Source organism: Syngnathus typhle, linkage group LG2 (genome assembly GCF_033458585.1).
Source record: "Syngnathus typhle isolate RoL2023-S1 ecotype Sweden linkage group LG2, RoL_Styp_1.0, whole genome shotgun sequence".
Classification (NCBI taxonomy): Eukaryota; Metazoa; Chordata; class Actinopteri; order Syngnathiformes; family Syngnathidae; genus Syngnathus; species Syngnathus typhle.
In genome coordinates, this window is record NC_083739.1 from 13,562,841 (window position 1) to 13,583,643 (window position 20,803).

Below are 20,803 nucleotides of genomic sequence, written 5' to 3' on the forward strand. Positions count from 1 at the left end.
TTGATGTAAATCATGTGAGGTAATTTGGGGATGGGAATAGCACACAATGGAACACAGTTTTTCCGACACAGTTTGAGCTTTAAGGCTCACTATAAACTTCATGTTTATCAAATAAAACACCCTGCTTGAGATCACTTTGACTCCCTCACAGCAAGATGCATCATGTCTAATTTTCCCTTCAGGATAGACAAAGGACCACGCATCCGGAAACTCATCCCGAAGAGGAGAAATCTGATATCAAATGTTAATTAGAGGGATTTCGAGGTGGAAGAAGACTTGGCTGCCTTTAAAACTGAATCGCCTCAATTTCAAGCAAAGCTATCCCATCTCCCACAATGCTGATAATTAGAGGTACAGACATGACAGTACTATTGATTCATTTAATTATTGGATTGAAAGCAATTAACCTAATGTAACAAAATGCACAACTATTTCCAGAAGTATGACCTCTTCACAAATTTATTTCCACTATGGATTTTGATAGATTAGTGATAGGTGGTGGTGGTGGGGGGGGGGTCAATACAGACATCCTCATGACGCTGATATGGTCTGTGAATATTTTTAAACCAGTTAGCTAGCTTCAAAATTGTCCTTGGCCAGCCCCCAAATAACTTTACACAAGCTTTTTTTTCATAGCAGGCAGTGCAATCTTGAACTTTGCCTTGAATTGCAACATGTCGTAGGTGCATCCTTTGTCAACAAAAAACTAGTCTGTCAGCTAGAAGGCTAACACCTTTACTACAGCCACTACTACGACTGCTAATAGGCCTACAAAAACACCAACAAGTTATAGATTCGATTTATATAACCTTCCAAAGGGCCCAAGCTTAAGGTTTGACTAACTGACTGATTAACTAAGTCCATCTTCACAACATTCAAAATAGATCGCCCGAGAGAGACACCGTTGTTTGTTTTCATTGAACTCAGTTTGAAATATTTAGAAACACAAAGAGTCTATAAAAGTATTAATGCAAACATTTTTTTCAAAATAAGATGATTTTTTTCCAATCATAAATCATTGGTCTGGCTTGCAAGGCTACACTTGTGTAGTGGTCAACATCAGATAAAAGAAAGTATTCATTTTATTGTATGTCTTTATGATGTACAAATTGTACCATTATCACCATGGTGATATTTTTTCAAATAAAGGCATGTTTTTCATTTTTACAAATCTCAATCGCTTTAAAAAAAAAACTCGGTTTCCCATATTTACCGAAGTCAAATTCCTTGTTTGGCACGCTCAAACATGGCGAATAAAAACTCTTGAATCTTGAATCTGTCAGCATTCATACAGACAACAAAAACTACACTGTGTGACCGAAATTTAAACCCTAAGTTCACTAAAGGTCAGACTTAAATCATCATCTTCTGCTATCACCAGCTCGTAAAGACATGTGCCTCGGTCACCGCTATGGATTTGCTGTCATGGGTCTTCATGACATCAGCCACAAAGGTCAAGGCACCATCACGTGAGCCAGCAAACAGTCAAAAGGGAAGTTTGAATGCTGAATTCTTCTGCAAAAATGAAGCTTGACGCAGATTCGACTTGACAGTACAGACAATCCCTATCTGAAGCTGTGCTTTCTGCAGACACGGCCATATAATAACAATCGTACTTCTGTCAAAGAGCACATGCTTTCATTCCAACTTAATGGATCACAAAAAAAAACACCACTTTAACTTTCCAGTGTCTGCTCTTGGTAGATGACTAGTCTAGCGCATACCCTGCATGCCACCACAACCAGATGGGATGTGATGATGTGGACAAGGGATGTAGAAAATGGAAATGAAAAATCCTATGAATTGTCAAAGTGCCCAATCTATTGAGCACTGCTATTTACATTACTGTTTCAGATCTGCTTATGTATCCAAAAGTGTTGGGAGAGTAACAAGAGCATCGAGTATTGTGGTCATTTCAGGACAGTTTCATTAGTGAGGCTATTACATGGACCTTGGCAGAGAGATTTGCACTCTTGTAAAGCCTTGCTGGTTACATAACAAATTCTCCTTTTCCCCCTTAGAGTTTCAACCTTTGTATTCCTTGTATCATGGATTAATGTGGCTGACCATGCATGTCAAATAGACTTTTAGGGCCGGTCTTGGGCTTATGGTCTGTTAAGTTATGGAACCAGATGAATCCGATTTCTTTCTTTACTATCACGTGTAACTGTCATATAGAATGTCTGTGACAAAGACATAATTCAGTACTGCCTCACATAGATTTTGGTTGAGATTAAGGGCAGGTTTCTGACATCAAATGATGTTTCGCTTTTTTAAAGAGAGAGGGGAAAACACTTAAGGCCATCAAATCAAAACGATTGGGGCGAAGACATTTTTTTTAGCTTGATGGGGTATGATGTGCACTTGAATTTTGCTGACTTTCTGTAGTAGTTTATGTAATGATGTGCACTTGAATTTTGGTGACTTCTGGTAGTTGTTTATGTTGACGCTATGATTATCTGAACTGACTGACTTTGTAGAGAAAAGGCTTAGCGGCTATAAAATCTCAAATACAGAGGGGATTGTTTTGATACTTTCAGAGGGTGAAGTGGGCATGAATAGAGGGATGGGCATTCCAGAACTATTGATCTTTTCTGACATTAACCAACATGAAATCATTTTTAGATTGTTTGAAAATAAAATTATGTGTTTATTATATAAACACCAGTTTTTATTATTGATCCAAAATACCACTTGTTCCTGGTTTATTTAGATTTGTTATATACAGGGTTGTGTTGACAGGGGTGTGTGTTAACCTGTTCCTCCATGGGCTAGATACCAATCCAAATGTGTGACCAAAAGTTTTTCTGTGCCCAGAATATTTATACTTGGTCCATAAATGTCCACAAACAGCATGCACACAAACGCAAAAGGTAGTGGGGCTCCCATTTTAGCAGCAACTTGATTGGCTGCAGTGAACGTTGAGCCAGCAGCAGGCAAAGAGGCTTAGGGCTTACTTGTCATGCGTGATATGCTCCTGGATGGCCCCGAGCAAGTGGGGGCTGTCGGCGCCTTGCAGCAGCCTGCAGCTTGTCAGGTGCCGCTGGTAGCGCTCCTTCAGGCAACCGTTTTCCGCGCACAAGTCGCACACTTGCCGCTCCAGCTCCTCGATCCGCGCCCGTTGCCTCTCCAGCAACTCCTGCTGCGTCTCGATGATCTTGTTGAGCTCTTGTAAATACTCCGCAGCCCTGCCGGGGTTCTCGGCGCCCGGGCTGTCCATGTCGTCGTGGCGCAGGAAGCGGCTCGCGTGTTTGAGCGACGCTCCAGCCAGCCAGCAGCTTCAAGCACAATACTCAGGCGGGTTGTTGCGCTTTTTACGCCTCGCCATTGCTGGTGACAGCCGAATCCCGAATAAAAGCGTTCTTACGAGGCTTTCCGGACACTAACCGAACGGATGTGGCTCACGTACAAAGCGTCAACGTCACATTGAGCTCGTAGCCACATGTGACGGACGGGCTTAATAACACCAAGGCGTTGATCTCGCTCCGCGAGGTTGGCACGTCCACTCTCACGCCGCCGCGACTTTCTGTAAACAGACGCCGGCTGTCAAGTGGGCGGAGTTGACAAGTTTTATGAATCTGACAGCAGGTCGCGTTGAGCGCATTATGGCTCAGGACAGATTACGCGCTGACCCACATTTAGCTTCCGTTTATTATCACATGCAACCCGCAAATATCACAATACTCAAGAGTCGATCGACGTGATGACTCAATCCATCTATCAATCCATCAAACCACCAATTCATCCATCCATGCTTCCTTGCCTGAACCCGAGTGAAAGACTATGAAAAGTAACAAACAATTAAAAGCAGTGGGAAAAGAAGAAAAATGCTTTATAAAAAAACGAACTGAAACAATATTTTGGTTATGAAACTATAATTCTAGCAATAATCTTGCATTTAACAAGTACTCCTTGTACTGTAATTGAAAGAGAAATAACGCTAAAAATATGTTTGAATGTAACTAAAATGAAGCATTGAAACATTATTAAAAACGAACACGCAATCTAAAAAAATAATTAAAATAAACCATCCATCCATCCATTTTTTGAACCGCTTAGTCCCCACGGGGGTCGCGGGCGTGCTGGAGCCTATCCCAGCGGTCATCGGGCAGTAGGCGGGGGACACCTTGAACCAGTTGCCAGCCAATCGCAGGGCACACAGAGACAAACAACCATTTGCACTGGCATCTAGGGACAATTTGGAGTCTTCAATCGGCCTACCAAGCATGTTTTTGGGATGTGGGAGGAACCCGGAGTGCCCGGAGAAAACCCACGCGGGCCCGGGGAGAACATGCAAACTCCACACAGGGAGGGCCGGAGGTGGAATCGAACCCGCACCCTCCTAACTGTGAGGCGGACGCGCTACCCAGTGCCCCACCGAGCCGCCTCTAATTCAAATAACCCGAATTCCAAAAAGTGAATGCATAAATAAATCGAAACAACTATAAATGTGAAATCCAAAACTATTACAACCATGAGCCCCATTCAGCAAAAGACCTCCCACTCCCACTGTGATTGTTAATTGCGGAACAGCTTTATAATACAACTTTATGCAATTGCTCTAAAGATAAATACTGTTTGACAAATGATAATGAGATGTGCATGCTGGCAAACAATTGTTTTTAAATGTGCATTGTGAAAAATTAAATATATGACGCTATGAGTATTAATTGCATTAGTAATACCATCAATTTGCCAAGAGTGCTATTAAAGCTTTCCCTGACTTTTATATTTGAATAATACCCCAAGCAAAGGCAGATGGACCTGGAAAAGTGAAAAACCTTTTCCTGATGACCATCAAGTGAAACTTTTTTTTTTTTAATGCAAACATGTGCAACAAGCATGGTGTTTTGACAAAAGGTCCCGCTTGAAATTTATCAGAACAGGCTGCATCACTACATAAAAATGATGGTCAGTGTTTTCCCGTGACATCCTTTTTTTCCAAAAAGTCCTCTTAAGTCAGTGTATTTTTTCTTGTAAGATGATAGACAAAAGCAATAACCTGTTTGGCGGTCAAAAACAGAACCGGTATTAGTGCAGGGCAGAGGTTGTCTGCTCGGGGGGCATGTTTTTCGATAGTGGAAACCGTGAAACTCGAAGCATGGTTTATAGTCGATTAAAAAAATAAGTTACCGCCTGTAAGGTGGTAAACAACGGATAAAATTAGTGTGGATAATATATTACTTGCAGTTTTATGGGACCCGATTAAAAAAAAAAACTAAAAAGAGCATTGAAGGCTTTCATTTGTGTTGACTGTTTTCATGTCACTTATTGATCTCATCGGTCCCTAAAGGATATATATATATATAACAGACGTCTGTCCAATTTTATCCAGTGTCTCCTCACTTCCAAACAGCTTCAACTATAGTTGATCTATAGTTCTCATATTGTTATATTGACTCTTGTCTAACAAATCATCTGATGTCAGGTTCTGAACAAAACATTACCACGGAAAGGTTGATTTAAAACCTTTGTTTATCTAAATCAGGGGTGTCAAAGTCATTTTTTCCGCGGGCCGAGTCGCCTGCCTGTGATCTAAATAAACCAAATTAAACTGTGTTTTCCACATGAAAACTCTAAATCACAATTAAGTACACTCTAGACTCTTGCTTGACCTGTGGTACTACAGAGAAACTGCTCACCAAAACCATCTGGCTAATCCCAAAGAAAGACCCTTACCAATCCTGTCAGGTGTCAAAGACCACCTCATAGATCCCTCCTTTCGAACTATCATTTTGCCTTCGCCTCGGATGCAGCCCAACGGCTCCCAGCGTGGCGGGCTGACACGTGGTGGACGACTTTATGCAAACTGTGTGCCTTGAAAGAAAGAAGTGAATGTCATTTGAGCTTGGTGGGTTTGACTGCCTTAATGAGTCCTAGTTGGATTGTAGGCTCTCATTTACATGCCACTAACATCCAATAGCAGCCATTTTGAAACTGTTACTTCCACATTTGCATGTATTCACATTTTAACTGAGTCCAAGTAGTCAAAGCAGCCTCGTGCAAGCGCTAGCTTATTTCGAATGTACACATCTTCAAGCTGCCCTGCACGGTCTACTCAGTCAAGACTTTGAAATGATACTGCACAAAAGACCCCCTTGGGCCTATGTTGTGGTTATAAAAGCGCTACATGGCAGGGTGAACTTCCCTATAAACAGCCCTTTTGGCTTTACACTTTTCCTAGGCAAGAGGGAAACATTGCAAAACAACAAAGCTGGTGCAGGAAAAACTTTGAACAAAAAATGCCCAAAATAGAATTCGTATTGATCACTTTTATTTGAAGAGGCATATTTATAGAGGGAAACCCAAGAGTGTGGAAAAGATATATTCTTAGACATGACTGTAATGCCTACTGGAGTGCGTAGAGTATTCCGCCATCATGAAAACAATTTCAGCATACCACGTTTAACATTTTTCCAACAAAATCAAGACACTCACAGAAATGAGTCTTAGCAGTGAAGCAACGATACTCAAGTCCCAGTACCTCGAGCAGGTCCAAACAAAGTGGGGCTTGTATACCAAAACTCAGAAAATGGCAGAACAAAGACATTAAGCCATTGATACTTTATGTACATACACACACGTGCAAGCCTTTAAAGGCGATTGCAAGTCTTGTACCAATATCGAAATGCAACGATTTTGCAGTCGCACCCAACAGCTTTTCACTGTGAGGGTATTGAGGTACATTCAGTCATGACCCTCTGTGGGACGAGAGGGATGATGAAGGCTTTGTCAGTAGTTGGTAGAGAAGAGACGCAACCTGGAGATGCCGTTTGTCTCCATCCGGGGTATGGACTGGTTGAAAGAATTTGGGGCTAAGAAAGGAGCCAAGAGGGGTGCCAGTAAATTCAAAGGTACTTATAAAAGGTAATACGAGAAAAATGTTTGTGATTGTTAGTTTGGTATTAGCTTGAGTAGTGTTTTAGTACTTATGGTGAATGCCAGATCAGATTTATGACATAACAGTTCACATTCTTTTCTTGCAAGTGTATTCATTATTTTTCTTTCAAGCGTATTCACTGTTTTTCTAAAAGGAAACGTCATTCCAACTGTGTCCCACCAGTAAAGCGTGGAGGCCTCTTGATGATAACATGAGATTTTGGCTGCTCTGGCAGTAACACTGAGTGGTAGACTGCAGGAGACAAAATGGGACAGTTTGTGAAAAGCTTATTAGAACCACACCACCATCTAGACTGAGCATCAAAAATAGCATATTCAAAGAGAAAGAAAATGATATGCATTATCATTCAAATGATATACAAGTATGACCTGTACATGTATCATAGCTTAAAGTGTTGAACAGCACAGTCAAGACCAAAGGTGTGTTACAATTTAAGATATAGTCATAATGAAAGCGATTTAATAGTAGTAGTAATTAGCACCCTACCGATGATGACAATGGATGTACCGGCGACCAAGGCAAACAGGGGGAACAGCATCACGTGGTAAGATTCGTGTGGTGGGCGGTCCCCCTCTCTGTTAACAAATTGTGCAGCAGCTGCATTTGAAGAGAACAAGACGAAATACCAGTCAGAATGTATTCCAAGGCCTAGATGGAGCTACAACAAAGTACAATTTATAAATTACAGCACAAGGCCGAACTGTTTTGGCTATGATTGTATTAAAAAATCTATGTTGATGTAATTGGACACTTTTTTTTTTACATCTAAAGATTTTTCACACAGTCCCTCTTAAATCTTTTTTAAGACACAACCTTATTGTGACTTCCCATTAACCCACAGAGGGGAACTTACCTTGCATGCCTGCACCAGGCTCGGCCTCGTGTATCAAAGTGACCGGGATGATGAGACTCTGACCCGAGAAGGGACTGCTGATGGTAATGGAAGCAGAGTCTGATGCTTGCGGGTCCAAAGCCCTGATGGTGTACTTTGACAGACTCGGAGAGCTTCTGTGTGCTTCAATCTCTTGAATATCAATGACGGGAGAACTGGAAACCACCTAAGACACAGAAAGATAGTCCATTGTACTGTTTTGTTTTTCCGAGGCATCTCTATTTGGATAAAAAAAGTTCTTTCCTCTGACCGTCAAGTATGCTCGGGCAACAGCTGGACCGAAGACTGTGAGCTCCACAGATGGCTGCAGGTTGGAGAGCATCAGCTCCGTCAGGTGGCAGTAGAGGGCGCGCTCAGTCAGGTCGCAGTAGAGAGTGAGCTCTAGCGGCAGTCTGGCGCTGACCTGCTCCCCAGAGAAGGTGCTGCCCTCCAGGCCAGCCTTCACTAGCAGGTTGGTCATGGACATGTTGAGAACTCGGGTCAGCTGGTCTGCCATTGGCTGTAGAGTAATTAAACACTTGTACAAGCCTATTGCAAGGACAAAAAAATATGTTGTGAAAAGAATTATACAAGCAGCCGGCAAAACGACATAAAAACAAAAACAACCAAACACAAAAAGCTTAGCCACTTCACCCCAATGCAATTAGACAAGGTTTCAAGCATTAAGAAGCCTCTGCAGCACAACATATCAAGCTGGCAGCTCTATTTACCTGACCCCTTACTTGGAGGCACAGCGGGCACGTTTGATTCAAGACAAGCTTGTTGCACAGAGCCATGTCAAAGCTATCAAACGCAGTTTAACCGAGGGGGCATCGACACCTCAGATTTACTTTTAATTTTTTTTCTTTAAAATCATTCTAAATGGGAACTGGTACTCAGCTGACTTAGCTGGTTAGATAGGGGTTAATAAATACATATATATTCTCCAGCTCATTACAGATCCAATAGGGAGCATTCCCCACAGGTATGTAAATTCAGGTAGACATACCAATGCTGGGATCAAAACTCGTGTGTGTTTTGAAGACGCTGCTTGCAGGGAAATCAACAGCATCACTCGTAAAGCTGAGGAGGCAAGCGACAGAAGTTTCTGGCTGTAGTAGCGCGATGGCTTCTGTCTGGAACGAGGAGCAGGTTCCTGCAGGATACATTACATCGGCATAAGCTTAAGGCTACAATAAATAGAGGAGTTAAAGAAATTAGATGAAGATTGGAAACACGGAAGGAGCTGTGCCGAAAGCATTTGAGAGTGATTTAATAAACTCCACTGTTAACTATATTCTGAAGTATTTTTTTTACTTCAATACATATGAGGGCTTTGTACGTGAGCCACATCCGTTCGTTTTTACATCAATCGTCAATCGCAGTTATTTCTAGTTATTCACTCGAGCAAGTGGTTCCATTAGCGTTTAACAATGATATTCTCTTTTGGGGTGATGACTGGAAAAAGAACAATTCAGTGATTTGTTTTGTAAGTATTGACGTGTAGTGAAAACATTTGACAAGTTGAGTATTTCCCGTACCAATGAGATTGGTTCCTTGTCCTCTGGTTGTGAATAAGACTTCAGTCGGCTTGCTAATTCTAACTGGCAAGGCTTGCGCTATTGCGGCTGTCCTTGGAGACGATTTCACCACAACCTAACAGTCAGGAGGAAAAGAAAAAAAAATGCTAGTTAATTACACTTAAAATGAGAGATTCAGTATCTGTACAAATATGCACGTTACATTAAGCTCCATTACGTAGACTGAATTCTGTAATGTACAATTCATCTTTTTCTGTCCTTGATCAAGTGTTACCACCAACACAAAAATTGGCACCATCTAGATGCGGGAGGACGTTCTTTCTGACAATAGGAGTGGTTCACGATCTTTTTTTGTCTTGTGTGAGCTCAATACTTCTACTCTGAGTACTCTCACGTATTCCAGTTTACTGAGTACTCACACTTATTCCAGTTCCTAATTCTTTAGTGGTAGTTTAAACGTTTGTTGTGCCTTAGAAATTTTTTAATCTTAAATAAAATTGCTATTTTTTCAATGAGGATAACATTAAACTTTAATGTGTAAACTTTGTTCCATACATTGTTAATGTGGTAAACGACTATTCTTGCTACATAGGTGTTATCAAGGCCCATTTCCAGCAACCATCCCTCCAGTGTTGTAATGATCCATTGTGTTGGTTAACCGCGTTAGACTAATGGATTAGAAAATCCTTGTGCAATTATGTTTCATGGAAAACGCTAAATTGTCTGGGTGACCCCAAATATTTGAACGATTGTGTGGAACAAAACACAACTGCCTATTAAATAAGAGTTATTTTATTTTGTTATCTTAATTTGGATTCCAATCTCAGGCACTGTCTTCTTAATTGATTACATTACAGCAGTTTCATTCTTTCATTTGTGCTTTAATGAGACACTTGAGCAAACACACACACGCGGCTGTGCTTCCGGTTATTTTGTGGCACATATAATCCCATTTTATTGACAGGCTTATGAAATGACTGAAAATGTTTACTTTTAACGTTCACTGCCCGTTGGGTGATTTTGGTTTGTAGTTTTGTATGTAAAGACTTTTTGCTATGCCACTTCCATGTCCTGTCTTCTTTGTGATTCAAATTTCTCTCCTTGAGTTTAATATGGATAATTAGAACTTAATCAGTTCCAAGGACCAAAAAAAAAAACCAACCACCGCAGTAATTAAGCATTTGATCCGCTATTGTTTAAGAAAAAATACATTACCTCTCTGTATGTTTTTAAAACACCAGGTATCTCGTAGTACACGGTAGCTGCCCCATTGTCTCTGGCCACAGCTGCACCGGTTTTGGAATCCACCTGGAGCACAGCATTGGCTGAGGAGCTCCAAATACCATGACCTCCTGCAGAGAAAAGTAGAGTGAAACACTTTGCGCAAGATGACAAACTGTTCCGATGATTCGGCACATTCACATGCTCACCATGTTGACTGGTCAGATGTGCAGTAAAGCAAATGACGTCTCCCACCACCAGGCTCTGGGCCTCTCCTGGCAGGATGGCATGCTCCACGGGAAGAGGAATGTAGTCTGCCAGCGCAGTATTTTCGTTGTCGTGCACAGACAGAAGCGTGAGGCCTACGTTCACCGTCCTGACCGTCAACGTGTGGTTATCAGGCCCAGACTCGATCTGCACCAGATCATCCCTAGCAAAGAAAAAGTATTTGAAAGGTAGACCTTCATGTTTTTCTGTCTCAGCTTTGTGAATTAACTGCCTCATGATTCCAAACTGTACTCAAAATGATGAACTGTTAATGTGCCATGTTCATAAAGCACAGATCAGAATTTCTTACGTGCTCACAGGTCTGCTATTCAATTGTAAATATCTTCCAGGAATACCACATGGAGATGTAAATTAGAGGCGCACTTGTAAAGTCAACATGTGTAAATTATCCAAGGTTGTTGTCAGTTGGTACATAAGACTCATCAGTCAGACATGTTTGAGTGGCTTTTGGCTTTGGCACCCCACTCCTCAGGGATATTTGCTCAGATCGAGAGGTAGAGTGAAGACTCACCTGTTTGTGGAGAAGGTGACACGGCTGTTGGAGCTGTGGAGGGTCTCTCCAGTGCTGATGTGAAAATGAACGGTGAAGGTAAGGACAATGCCCAAAGGGAGGGCTTTAAAGCTCTCCCCGGTGGGCGTGTGTAACGCTGGACTGGTACTGAAGCGCACGTAGGACACAGGTACCACCTGCGGGAAGAGGAGGGGAGTGTTGCCGCCTTACAATGTCACCACAAGACTTTGTACAGTTGTTTACCACACAGCAAGAGAGCAAGGGATAGAGGCAATCGCGTTAGGTTTTGGTATTTTTTTCCAATTTTCACCTGAATGTCTTTGGATAAAGGTAGTGAAGCGGTTCAAGTATATGACGTTTTATCTTTTCGTCGCTTACACTTCTGGACCCTAAAAAGTGCCCCACAGAGTAACTTATAAATACGGTATGTGCGCAAACATTGCATTGAATAAATCTAAAGTCAAATAGCAATTGAAATCTTTTAAAACAAAAAGGTCAGAGGAAGCCTTTCAAACTGACCTTTACTGGGGCGATGAGTGTTTGATTGACACCAAAGGAATCTTGGCAAGTAACCAGCAGTGGTGACATGCCAGTGAGTGGACCAGAGAAGAGGAAGCCCTTTTCATCAACTTGCACGATAGCAACTTGGTCAGTCCAATTCATCATCTGGTATGACAGTGCAGCCTTGCCATCCCTAGTGCACACCAACACAAATCAACTTATAGGTAAGTTTGTTTAATTAAGAAACTTGCTGAACTGACCTGTTTGTTTCAACTTTGAAGGTTGAATTTGGACTCATGAGTATCTCGAATTGGGGTTTAATCACGTATAGCTTGTTATAGACCTTGATCAAAGCAAAGAGTGACACTACCATTATTAGGGCACGGTAGACATGTGACAGTCTCTGGCATACTGTGAAGTTTAATTTGTAGCCTTATCGGGTCACAAAGCTGACTTCAGAATCAATAATTGCACTGCTTCACTTAGATCACTTTATAGTAAAATGCCAATCCGAGCCCAGTTTTAGAGGTGTACCTGGATTTGGATCTCATCTTTGAGCTCTGCAAGTTGACCAACAACCGGATCGACAACTCTGAAGACAACCTTGAGCCCAGTCCGCCCTCTTGTTCGACCCGTCACGCTCATGCCGAAATTGTGCTCGGCGTTGAGCTCCACATTAGCCTGCGGGCATAGGGAGGCAAATATGGCAAAGAGTGAATAGTGAACAACAGTGCACACAGGTGGTGCACATGCATACCATAGAGTGTCTTGACTGGACATCCAGGATGTCCTTTTTGGTAGTGGACCAGTGGAAGCTAAGTCCTAGCACAGCATTGCCAAAGGTGAAAGGTTTTTGGCTATTGGTCAAACCCATCACAAACACAGGCATCTACAGAAGGAAATAAGGTGCGACAAGGGTCCACGGCGACCATTTAATAAAATGTGTTCGACTGAAAACAGCATTTCTTAAAATGTTCAGTGTGTACCTGCGCTCCCGTCACCATACGTATAATGGGTGCTCGAATTCGAATGGCAGTCAAATGCTCAACCTCAACTTCTACCTGATCCTAAAAACACAGAAGAATACATTTGCAGTTGCATCTGTGACAACTCACCCACATCACCCGATGACGTTATTTACCTTTGACACAACAACCAACTTGCCGGTTTCAGCATCGACAGCTTGGACGAGTCCTGTCACAGTGACGTTACCGGTGGTCACACCCTTGACGTGACCTGTGCCGTTAACAGAAGCAATGTCTTCATCCGAGATATAAAACAGAATATTGGACTGTGGTCTACCCTCGGATGTGATCTAGAAACAGACAGATTCTGAACCAGATGAATCAGTACATTTTCCCAATGTAACACACAGGCCTAAGCATTTTGGTGGACGATGACAGTTACATACAGGCAAAAATCACGAGATTTTACATGAACTTTCTGAAGTGGTACATCACATTGCCCATTACGTAACGGTGCTTTTTAATGAGCACAACAACAAAGTGCACCAAAAGAGGAGAGAACATTGAGGCCAATGCTGTTTTCTGAAGAAAGCATGGCTAAGGTCCCTTTTGGAAGAGTGATGGCGGACCAAATGAACTCTTGCAGTCAGCATGAGCATCGGTCGCGGATACACAAACACACCTGCATCATTGCTCCAATCAGCAGAGTCATTTTCCGAGGGATGAGTTTGAATGGTGGAAATACCTATTTAAAAAAAAATAAAATTCACATGGTGTAGTTTCTATGAGGTCGTGATCATGACTTGAGTGACGTGAACAATCAAAATACCTCGATTTGTTGAGGGGCGGATGAAATTTTTCTCCCATTTTTATCTACTACGACAGCTGCCAACGTTGTCTGGCCAATAGAAAGACCTTTTGCAACGTAAACCGCAGTGTCATGTTCTGTGGACTCTGCGAGTGGTCTATAAAAGAAACAGAAAGATGTGTCCACTAAGGTTAAGATACTTTTTAACACCAGTGTCACATCAAGTGTCATATCACTTACGTTAATGCAACAATTGAAGACGCTGCCTTGACTTTCAATTTCATGAATGGGAAATAGCTGGTGGGGAAAGGATTTTTGTTGTCATTCAATACTGTGACATAACACCTTACTGATTTGCCAATTCCCACCTGTAAATGAGACAAATGAGGCCAGTCATTAGGGAAATCACCAGTTTGGTTCACAGGAAGGGCAAACCAAAGGGAGCTCCATGAATATTACAAGTTGAAAACTCGTACAGAACAAATATGTTGAGCGCCACCAAGGCACGCATGGAATGTGTTACATTTACTGTAATAAGGATCATCGTGTCAACCACATTCATTAAATGAAGAATTATCAGACTGGAAACTGACCTTGTCGACCACCCTCAAATTCACCTTCAGGATTTCGGAAACCCGCACTGTGGCTTTGGCTGTAGATGGGACCGCTAAACAAAGGTCATGAACCATCACTTCCACCACACCTGGCTGGATGGGGGCAACCTGGCGACATAAAGGAATTCATATTGAACCCTTTTTACTGTATGCATTTTGACTGTGTTTTCTATTTCCTTTTTCTAATTAACTCCAATACAAATCCAGATGTCCCCACATACCTGAACTGTTCCTTGGGTGTCCTGAAACACCACATCTGCAATGCCTTTAATGCTGGTATTGACAGAAAAGTGGCCTGACCCCGCTCGTACGACAAGATTACTCTGTAAGGAAAAACACACCTAAAAGCTTTCAGCATATCTCAAATTTGATATGGGTAAGACTCATCTCACGATTCAAGCTCTCGTGCAAGGTTGATTGAGCACGTCACAATTGCTTACTTGCAAAATATACAGTACTTAATACTAAATGTATGGACCTAACAGTTATCAATCAGTACAATAAAAACACATCTCTTACCCGCACATCTGGGTGGTTGAATATGGTCAATGTGTCAGGAAGAACCTTCACAGCTTCAACTAACAGGAGTTCCAATGTTGCTGACACAGGGGTTAACGTGTCACCCTTTCCACAAAAACAATTCAAACAGACAAAAATAAACTAATTCATTGAAATAAATGAAAAATCAGTCAATCCACAACTGCCCATATATCTAAAATGGTGACTCCTTTCGCCTTTACCCCTCAGGGGTCGCCACAGCGAACTATCCACTTTTGTCTAAATGGTTCACAAGAGACGTTTTTACACTGGATGCATTAAATGGGGCTTTGATAATAAAAGCCTCCTTTTAAACTAAAATTCAGTACTGTAGATTTGAGAATTTGTTAATTATATACTAGATATGTACCAATGAGGGGCAAGTAGGTCACCGTCGCAGCAAGGAGAGAAAACTGTTCAATGATGAGATAAACTGTCAAATTTGACACGTACCCGTCGATGAACATTGGCTGCTTGGATATGAGACCGCTGATATTCCAGCGCTGTCGCCATGATGGCAGCAATCCCCGATTGACGATGCACAACGACGATCTGCCGGCCTATTGCGGGTGACAAAGAATTGCTAATTAAAAAACTAAGTAATCCATGATTTTAGACATCAAAGAACTCCAGCAATGGAAGTTGAGGCAATCAATTCAGGAAAGGCTTCCTCCCCAAAAAGCTCACCCAAAGAAAAGATATCCAAGCTTAGCTCTGATAAAATATAACAAAAGACCAATTTTTAAGAACAAACACTTATACCGTGTAGTTTCATCTGTTTGTTTTCATCCTCAAAAGGTTCAAGGGTCATAGGTAGGGTAGGCTCGATACTGGCCAGGGACACTTTGCTTGATTCCCACACTGTGCTCAGTGAGCTGAAGTTGTCAAACTTCCGCCCTTGTTCATCAAAAGCTGCAAGCTCCAAAACGGAGTTGCGGTAATTTGAAACCAGTACCTTTAAAACAGCACAAGAGACACAATCAGTCGTTGGATCATTTTGTCTAAATACCACCATTGCAATAGTGAGGCTTTTTTTTTTTTTTTAAATCAAGGAGAAGAAAGAAGCGTACCACGTAAGAAAGAAGCGTACCACGTATATGTTCTGCTGCAGCAGAGGGCATGAGAGTTCTAGCCATGGAACGGCGTACACTGGGACCAGCGTGAGGCGTGACGGAGGAGCGCAAACAAACTTTACAGATGCCCGCTCTTCAGCGGGATAAGGGTTGGTCATACTGGCCTTGTTGCTCACCCTCACCTCAAGCATCTGCAAAATTTTGATGGGTCACTACAAAACTGACGATGGGGTCACCATAACACACTTCTCTAAAATCAGAATATGCACATTTTCTGCCAGATTAGATTGTGTAGGTACCATTGTGATAAGAGCTGTGGCCAATATTTTATACAAAGCTGAAATGTCTAGTCAAGAGAAGAAAAAGCCAAGCGACAACACAATATCAACACAACAGCGAAATTACCTGCTCTCCCAATGCCCTGCAGGTTGCTCTGACCAAGTGCTGATCGTAATTATGGGAGAGTGGGCTAGCCAGAGTCAGGCTCACGCTTTCTTCATTCTCAGCTTTCAAGTCACAGAAGAACTTAGAGGGCTTCAGAACCCAAGGCTGAGGCCCACCCTCAAACAGCATGTCTTTAGAGGAACCCAGTGTCACAACAGCCACGGACATGGGGTCAATAGCCTGCCAAATGACATCAGTAAGACAATTAGTCTAAGAAAGGAGCGTGACCACGTACATTGTTATGACATAAAACGGCCTACATCGCAATGGCAGATTTTTGCAATATGGCCCAGTGCCTCTTATTCCTATGCAGCAGAGAGGCGTCCTTTTATAAATCAGACTAGCAAGCGTATAATGCATAATTAAAATGCATAGAGCTTGGAAGAAATCCAAGAGGAGATCATTTGAAGAGTCACTGATCATCCCATTTCTGCCTTGATTCTAAGGGCAGCCTATGGGTATGAATGCCCACGGTGTCACACAATGACTTAAGGGAAAGTTTGTGACATTAGATGAACAAAATCTGTCGACAAGGTTATTTGTATAGAGACTTTTTAGGACTCACGATGAGGGGAGGATAAGCTGCAATCGTGATCTTTGCGCCGAGGTGAACATTGCCATGGTTGTAGCTGACCGACAGCGTGGTGTAGCCCGGGGCCAGGGCTTTGGCTCTCAGTCCACTGCAGTGGCCTTGGCCTGGACCCAGACGACCTGCAATGTCAGCAGAAATGTGTTTTTAAACCACCAATTTTAAAATGTTTCAATGCTGAACAATTTCTGTGTGTCCTACCAACACAGACACACATCGATGTATTGGGTACAACTGCGTATCAGTGCCACAACCAACAAATAACAATACAACAAGCAAACATGCACTTTTATTCTCAAATACAATATGCCTGAGCTGTCTGTTCCCAACTGACAAGCAGGATGACCAACGAATGTGCCATCTATTAGTTAGTGACCTTTACTTGATGGCCACTGGCAAAAAGAAAAGGAATGAATCTTTTTATACATCAGAATGCATTTGCAGACTTGCCTTCAAGGTGCTGAAAGACGCTTTGGCTTTCCACATCTACCTGCAGGTCAAAGTGGGAGCAGTCACTCAGCATGACTGGCTCCATCCACTTTTCCTCCAATCGGCCAAATATTCTGAGCGGTAGCTCTAGAATCATGCCCACTCGAGCTTCTACTTGGCAGCGCGCAAAGGCCATTACCACAGGTTCAATGACATATACCTATAGGATTACATTTTTTTATAATCAATGTCAAACTTTGGGATGAAAGTACACGTTTAAATTGATAAAGCTCCATCATTAAGTAATCAAAGTGATATCTATCTGATGGTTGGCTCAGTCTTCTCACCCAGCAGGCCTACCGTAATTTTCGGACTATAAATCGCGTTTTCTTTCATAGTTTGGGGGGGGGGGGGCGACTTATACTCAGAAGCGACTTATATATGTTTTTTTTCACAAATTTTAACTTGATCGTTAACACATCACTTACAAGTATAGTTGACCACTTCACCTGTTATTTTTAGTATAGTTGATCACTTCACATGCTTTGATATCTTTATCTTGAACATATTCAAAACGTGAAAAATAGAGAGAAAAAATCAAATAAAGTAATTAACACTTTAAAGCGCCATATCCTCTGGACATGTCCTCTGTCACCAGGATGAAATAAAGGACGACAAATTTAATCGATGGATTTAATGATTTGGAGTGACACAAATGGTTTGATAATATTGTTTATGTGAGTTATTTAAAATATAGTTTATGTATCGTTGTATGGGCCTGTGGAATAATTTGAACTGCGGCGCGGCACACGGCATTGTTGACAAAGGACGATCGATGGATTTAATGAATTGGAGTGACACAGATGGTTTTATAAACGTGTTATTTATGTAACAGTTTTTTTTTTAAATAACTGAATGTTACGTCAGGCTCGTTCTCAGCTCCTCGTTTGTGTTTGTCACGTTAGCATACCGTATCGTTTAGCCTGTTGTTGCTCGTTCATGTCTGTTCTTAGTGTTGGATTTTGTCGAATAAATTGCCCCCCAAAATTCGATTTATACTCCGGAGCGATTTGTTTTTTTTTCACATTTTTGGGCATTTTATGGCTGGTGCGATTTATACTCCGGAGCGATTTATAGTCCGAAAATTACGGTACATTTAGGGTTGGGTGATGTGTTTGTTCTTTAGGATGTGATGCTCTTTGTTGCTTTTATAAATTGTCTAGCCACAATGTCTCTTTTATGCTTAAAAAAAATCCTACACCTCGTTAATTAATGTTTCACAGTATCTGAGATTAATAAATAGTCTCGAAAAAATGCAGATAATACAGTGCTCTCAGTGCACTGATAAATCTCTTGCTTTCAATACTAATACATTCATAATTGTGAATTGAATTTGCAAATGAAAGGGATTGTCAATAATGTTGGCAGCCACTATACCTTCATCTTCCCAAAGTGGAGAGGGTTGTGCATATCCTGGGCTTTAATTATGCTGACGCCAATGTCCCTGGCTGTTGTCATTACGCCTTTGACAGTCACTGTGGCCACACTTGTGTTGGAGGAAGACCAGCTGAAATTTCCACTGCCGCCGGTTGCCTATACAAAGCATTGAGAGCAAAGATACATCTCTTAACACTGAATAGAAATTGTACATCATGAAAGGTGTTTGCCCAAAACACTTTTGCTCATATTATTGAATTATACCTTTATTGTGTATTGATAGACGCCGAATTTGGGTTGCCATGGGAATGTGAGAATACTGGGACTTAGAACTATAGGGTTATAAATTCCCACATCCTGTTCATTGTGTATCGGGTTGGCTAGTGGGTGGACCCCACCTTTCTAAAAGAAGTAGAGAGCACAGGAAGTATTCAGTCTGGCCACAGAATTCTTATGGAATAATAAAAGGTTGAAACATTTGTCATTTTGAATTTAAATTGAACAAGCAAAGTTACTTCAACAGTTCTTGAGGTAGTACCGTTTTTTTCCGTGTATAGTGCGCCCCCATGTATAGTACGCACCCCTAAAAATGGCATGCTGATGCTGGAAAAAAGCTTGTACCCATGTATAATACGCACCCAATTTTTATGAATTTTTTTAAAAAGAAAATGTATTTATTTATTTATTTATTTATTTATTTATTTATTTATTTTATTTTATTTTTTAAGTCCCAATGATCGTCACACACGCAGGGAGGCAATGGGTCCCATTTTTATAGTCTTTGGTATGGTCTTAACTAGGCTGGATGTAATTTTTTTTGTTGGCGTTGATTTCTCCGACTGCCCGTAAACGCACCACCGCGCTCTGTGCGCATGGAGCGTGTTTGAAGTGAACAGCAGAGAAGAAAGGAACAAGGCAAAGTGTTGTGAAATAAAATATTACCTGTAATACGGATTTAGGTAGAGACCTGAACTCTCGCTTTTTATATAGCTGACGTGTCTTGCTCATCCGTTCTGCGCATCTGTAATGGCGGCCTCTGTATGATATCCGGTTTGCGTGTGTGCGAGAGCGAGAGAGAGAGCGCGCGAGAGAACGCTCAACCGTAGCGCGCCGCCGACCGCCCAACTGCACCGGGCTGGTCGATTATTGTGACAAAGCCGTCGCTGAAATTTAGAAGATATTTTTAAAGTCCTGATGTACTTTCTAAAATTTAAGTGGACCTCAGTGCGCACTGCGCAGGGAGCTTAATTTGGTGCGGTCGCGCAACCGCAGCGCGCCGGGCGCTCACTGTCGCATTGCTTAAAGAGCGCCTTTGTGTTTTAGGATGAACAGCAGAGACCAAAGGAACAAGGCAAAGTGTTGTGAAATAAAATATTACCTGTAATACGCATTTTGTTATTTGCTGATTGAAACTGCTAATTAAACTGTGAATTGAAACTAATAGGAACAAAACAACTCTCGCTCTTTATATAGCTGACGTGTCTTGCGCATCCGTTCTGTGCATTTTATTTCACAACACTTTGCCTTTCTTCTCTGCTGTTCACTTCAAACACGCTCCATGCGACCGCAATGCTCTCGTATCAGACGCTTGCTCAATCACCTGCTCGTTTGCTGTCCCGTGCGCGCACGAAGCGCGGTGGTGCGTTTACGTGCAGTCGGAGAAATCAACGCCAACAAAAAAAATTACATCCAGCCTAGTTAAGACCATACCAAAGACTATAAAAATGGGACCCATTGCCTCCCTGCGTGTGTGACGATCATTGGGACTTAAAAAAAAAATAAAAAAATAAAATAAAATAAAAAAAAAAAAAGAATTTTTTTTTTTTTTTTGTACCCATGTATAATGCGCACCCCAGATTTTAGGACAATAAATTAGTTAAATTTTGCGCACTATACACGGAAAAAAACGGTATTAAAGACACTTGGGCCGTCTTTCTTAGTTTTGACCTCATGATAAGATCCATTCAGGGAAGATTGCAAGTCCAATGAAAAAACTAAGCCAATACAGATATTCTGCCACAAAAAGAAGGACAAGAGAAACATCTTCAGATGTGCTTTATGTAGCATTTTGTG

The 20,803-nt window shown here is 41.7% G+C and overlaps 2 protein-coding genes across 5 annotated transcripts in view; both read right to left on the reverse strand.

Annotated features, from left to right (window-relative positions):
- Positions 1-3,545, reverse strand: part of LOC133150328 (IQ motif and SEC7 domain-containing protein 1-like) — a 73,523-nt gene extending 69,978 nt beyond the window's left edge. For all 4 annotated transcript variants that reach the window (XM_061272782.1, XM_061272783.1, XM_061272781.1 and 1 more), the window contains exon 1: positions 2,958-3,545. In XM_061272782.1, coding sequence (XP_061128766.1) covers positions 2,958-3,220 — 263 coding nt within the window. In that variant the 5' untranslated portion in view covers positions 3,221-3,545. The remainder of the gene's footprint in view (positions 1-2,957) is intronic.
- A 4,414-nt stretch (positions 3,546-7,959) lies between these two features.
- LOC133150020 (nuclear pore membrane glycoprotein 210-like) lies at positions 7,960-17,489 on the reverse strand. Its single transcript, XM_061272289.1, has 24 exons — positions 17,315-17,489; positions 16,841-16,986; positions 16,237-16,455; positions 15,849-16,022; positions 15,521-15,713; positions 15,212-15,318; positions 14,741-14,845; positions 14,443-14,544; positions 14,201-14,329; positions 13,848-13,975; positions 13,629-13,764; positions 13,482-13,544; positions 12,976-13,149; positions 12,821-12,901; positions 12,592-12,723; positions 12,369-12,515; positions 12,095-12,177; positions 11,853-12,027; positions 11,334-11,509; positions 10,744-10,964; positions 10,529-10,665; positions 9,314-9,428; positions 8,782-8,928; positions 7,960-8,321 (listed from the first exon to the last, which is right to left on the reverse strand). The coding sequence occupies exons 1-24, from the start codon at positions 17,487-17,489 to the stop codon at positions 7,960-7,962; spliced, it is 3,627 nt and encodes a 1,208-aa protein (XP_061128273.1).
- Positions 17,490-20,803: the final 3,314 nt, after the last annotated feature.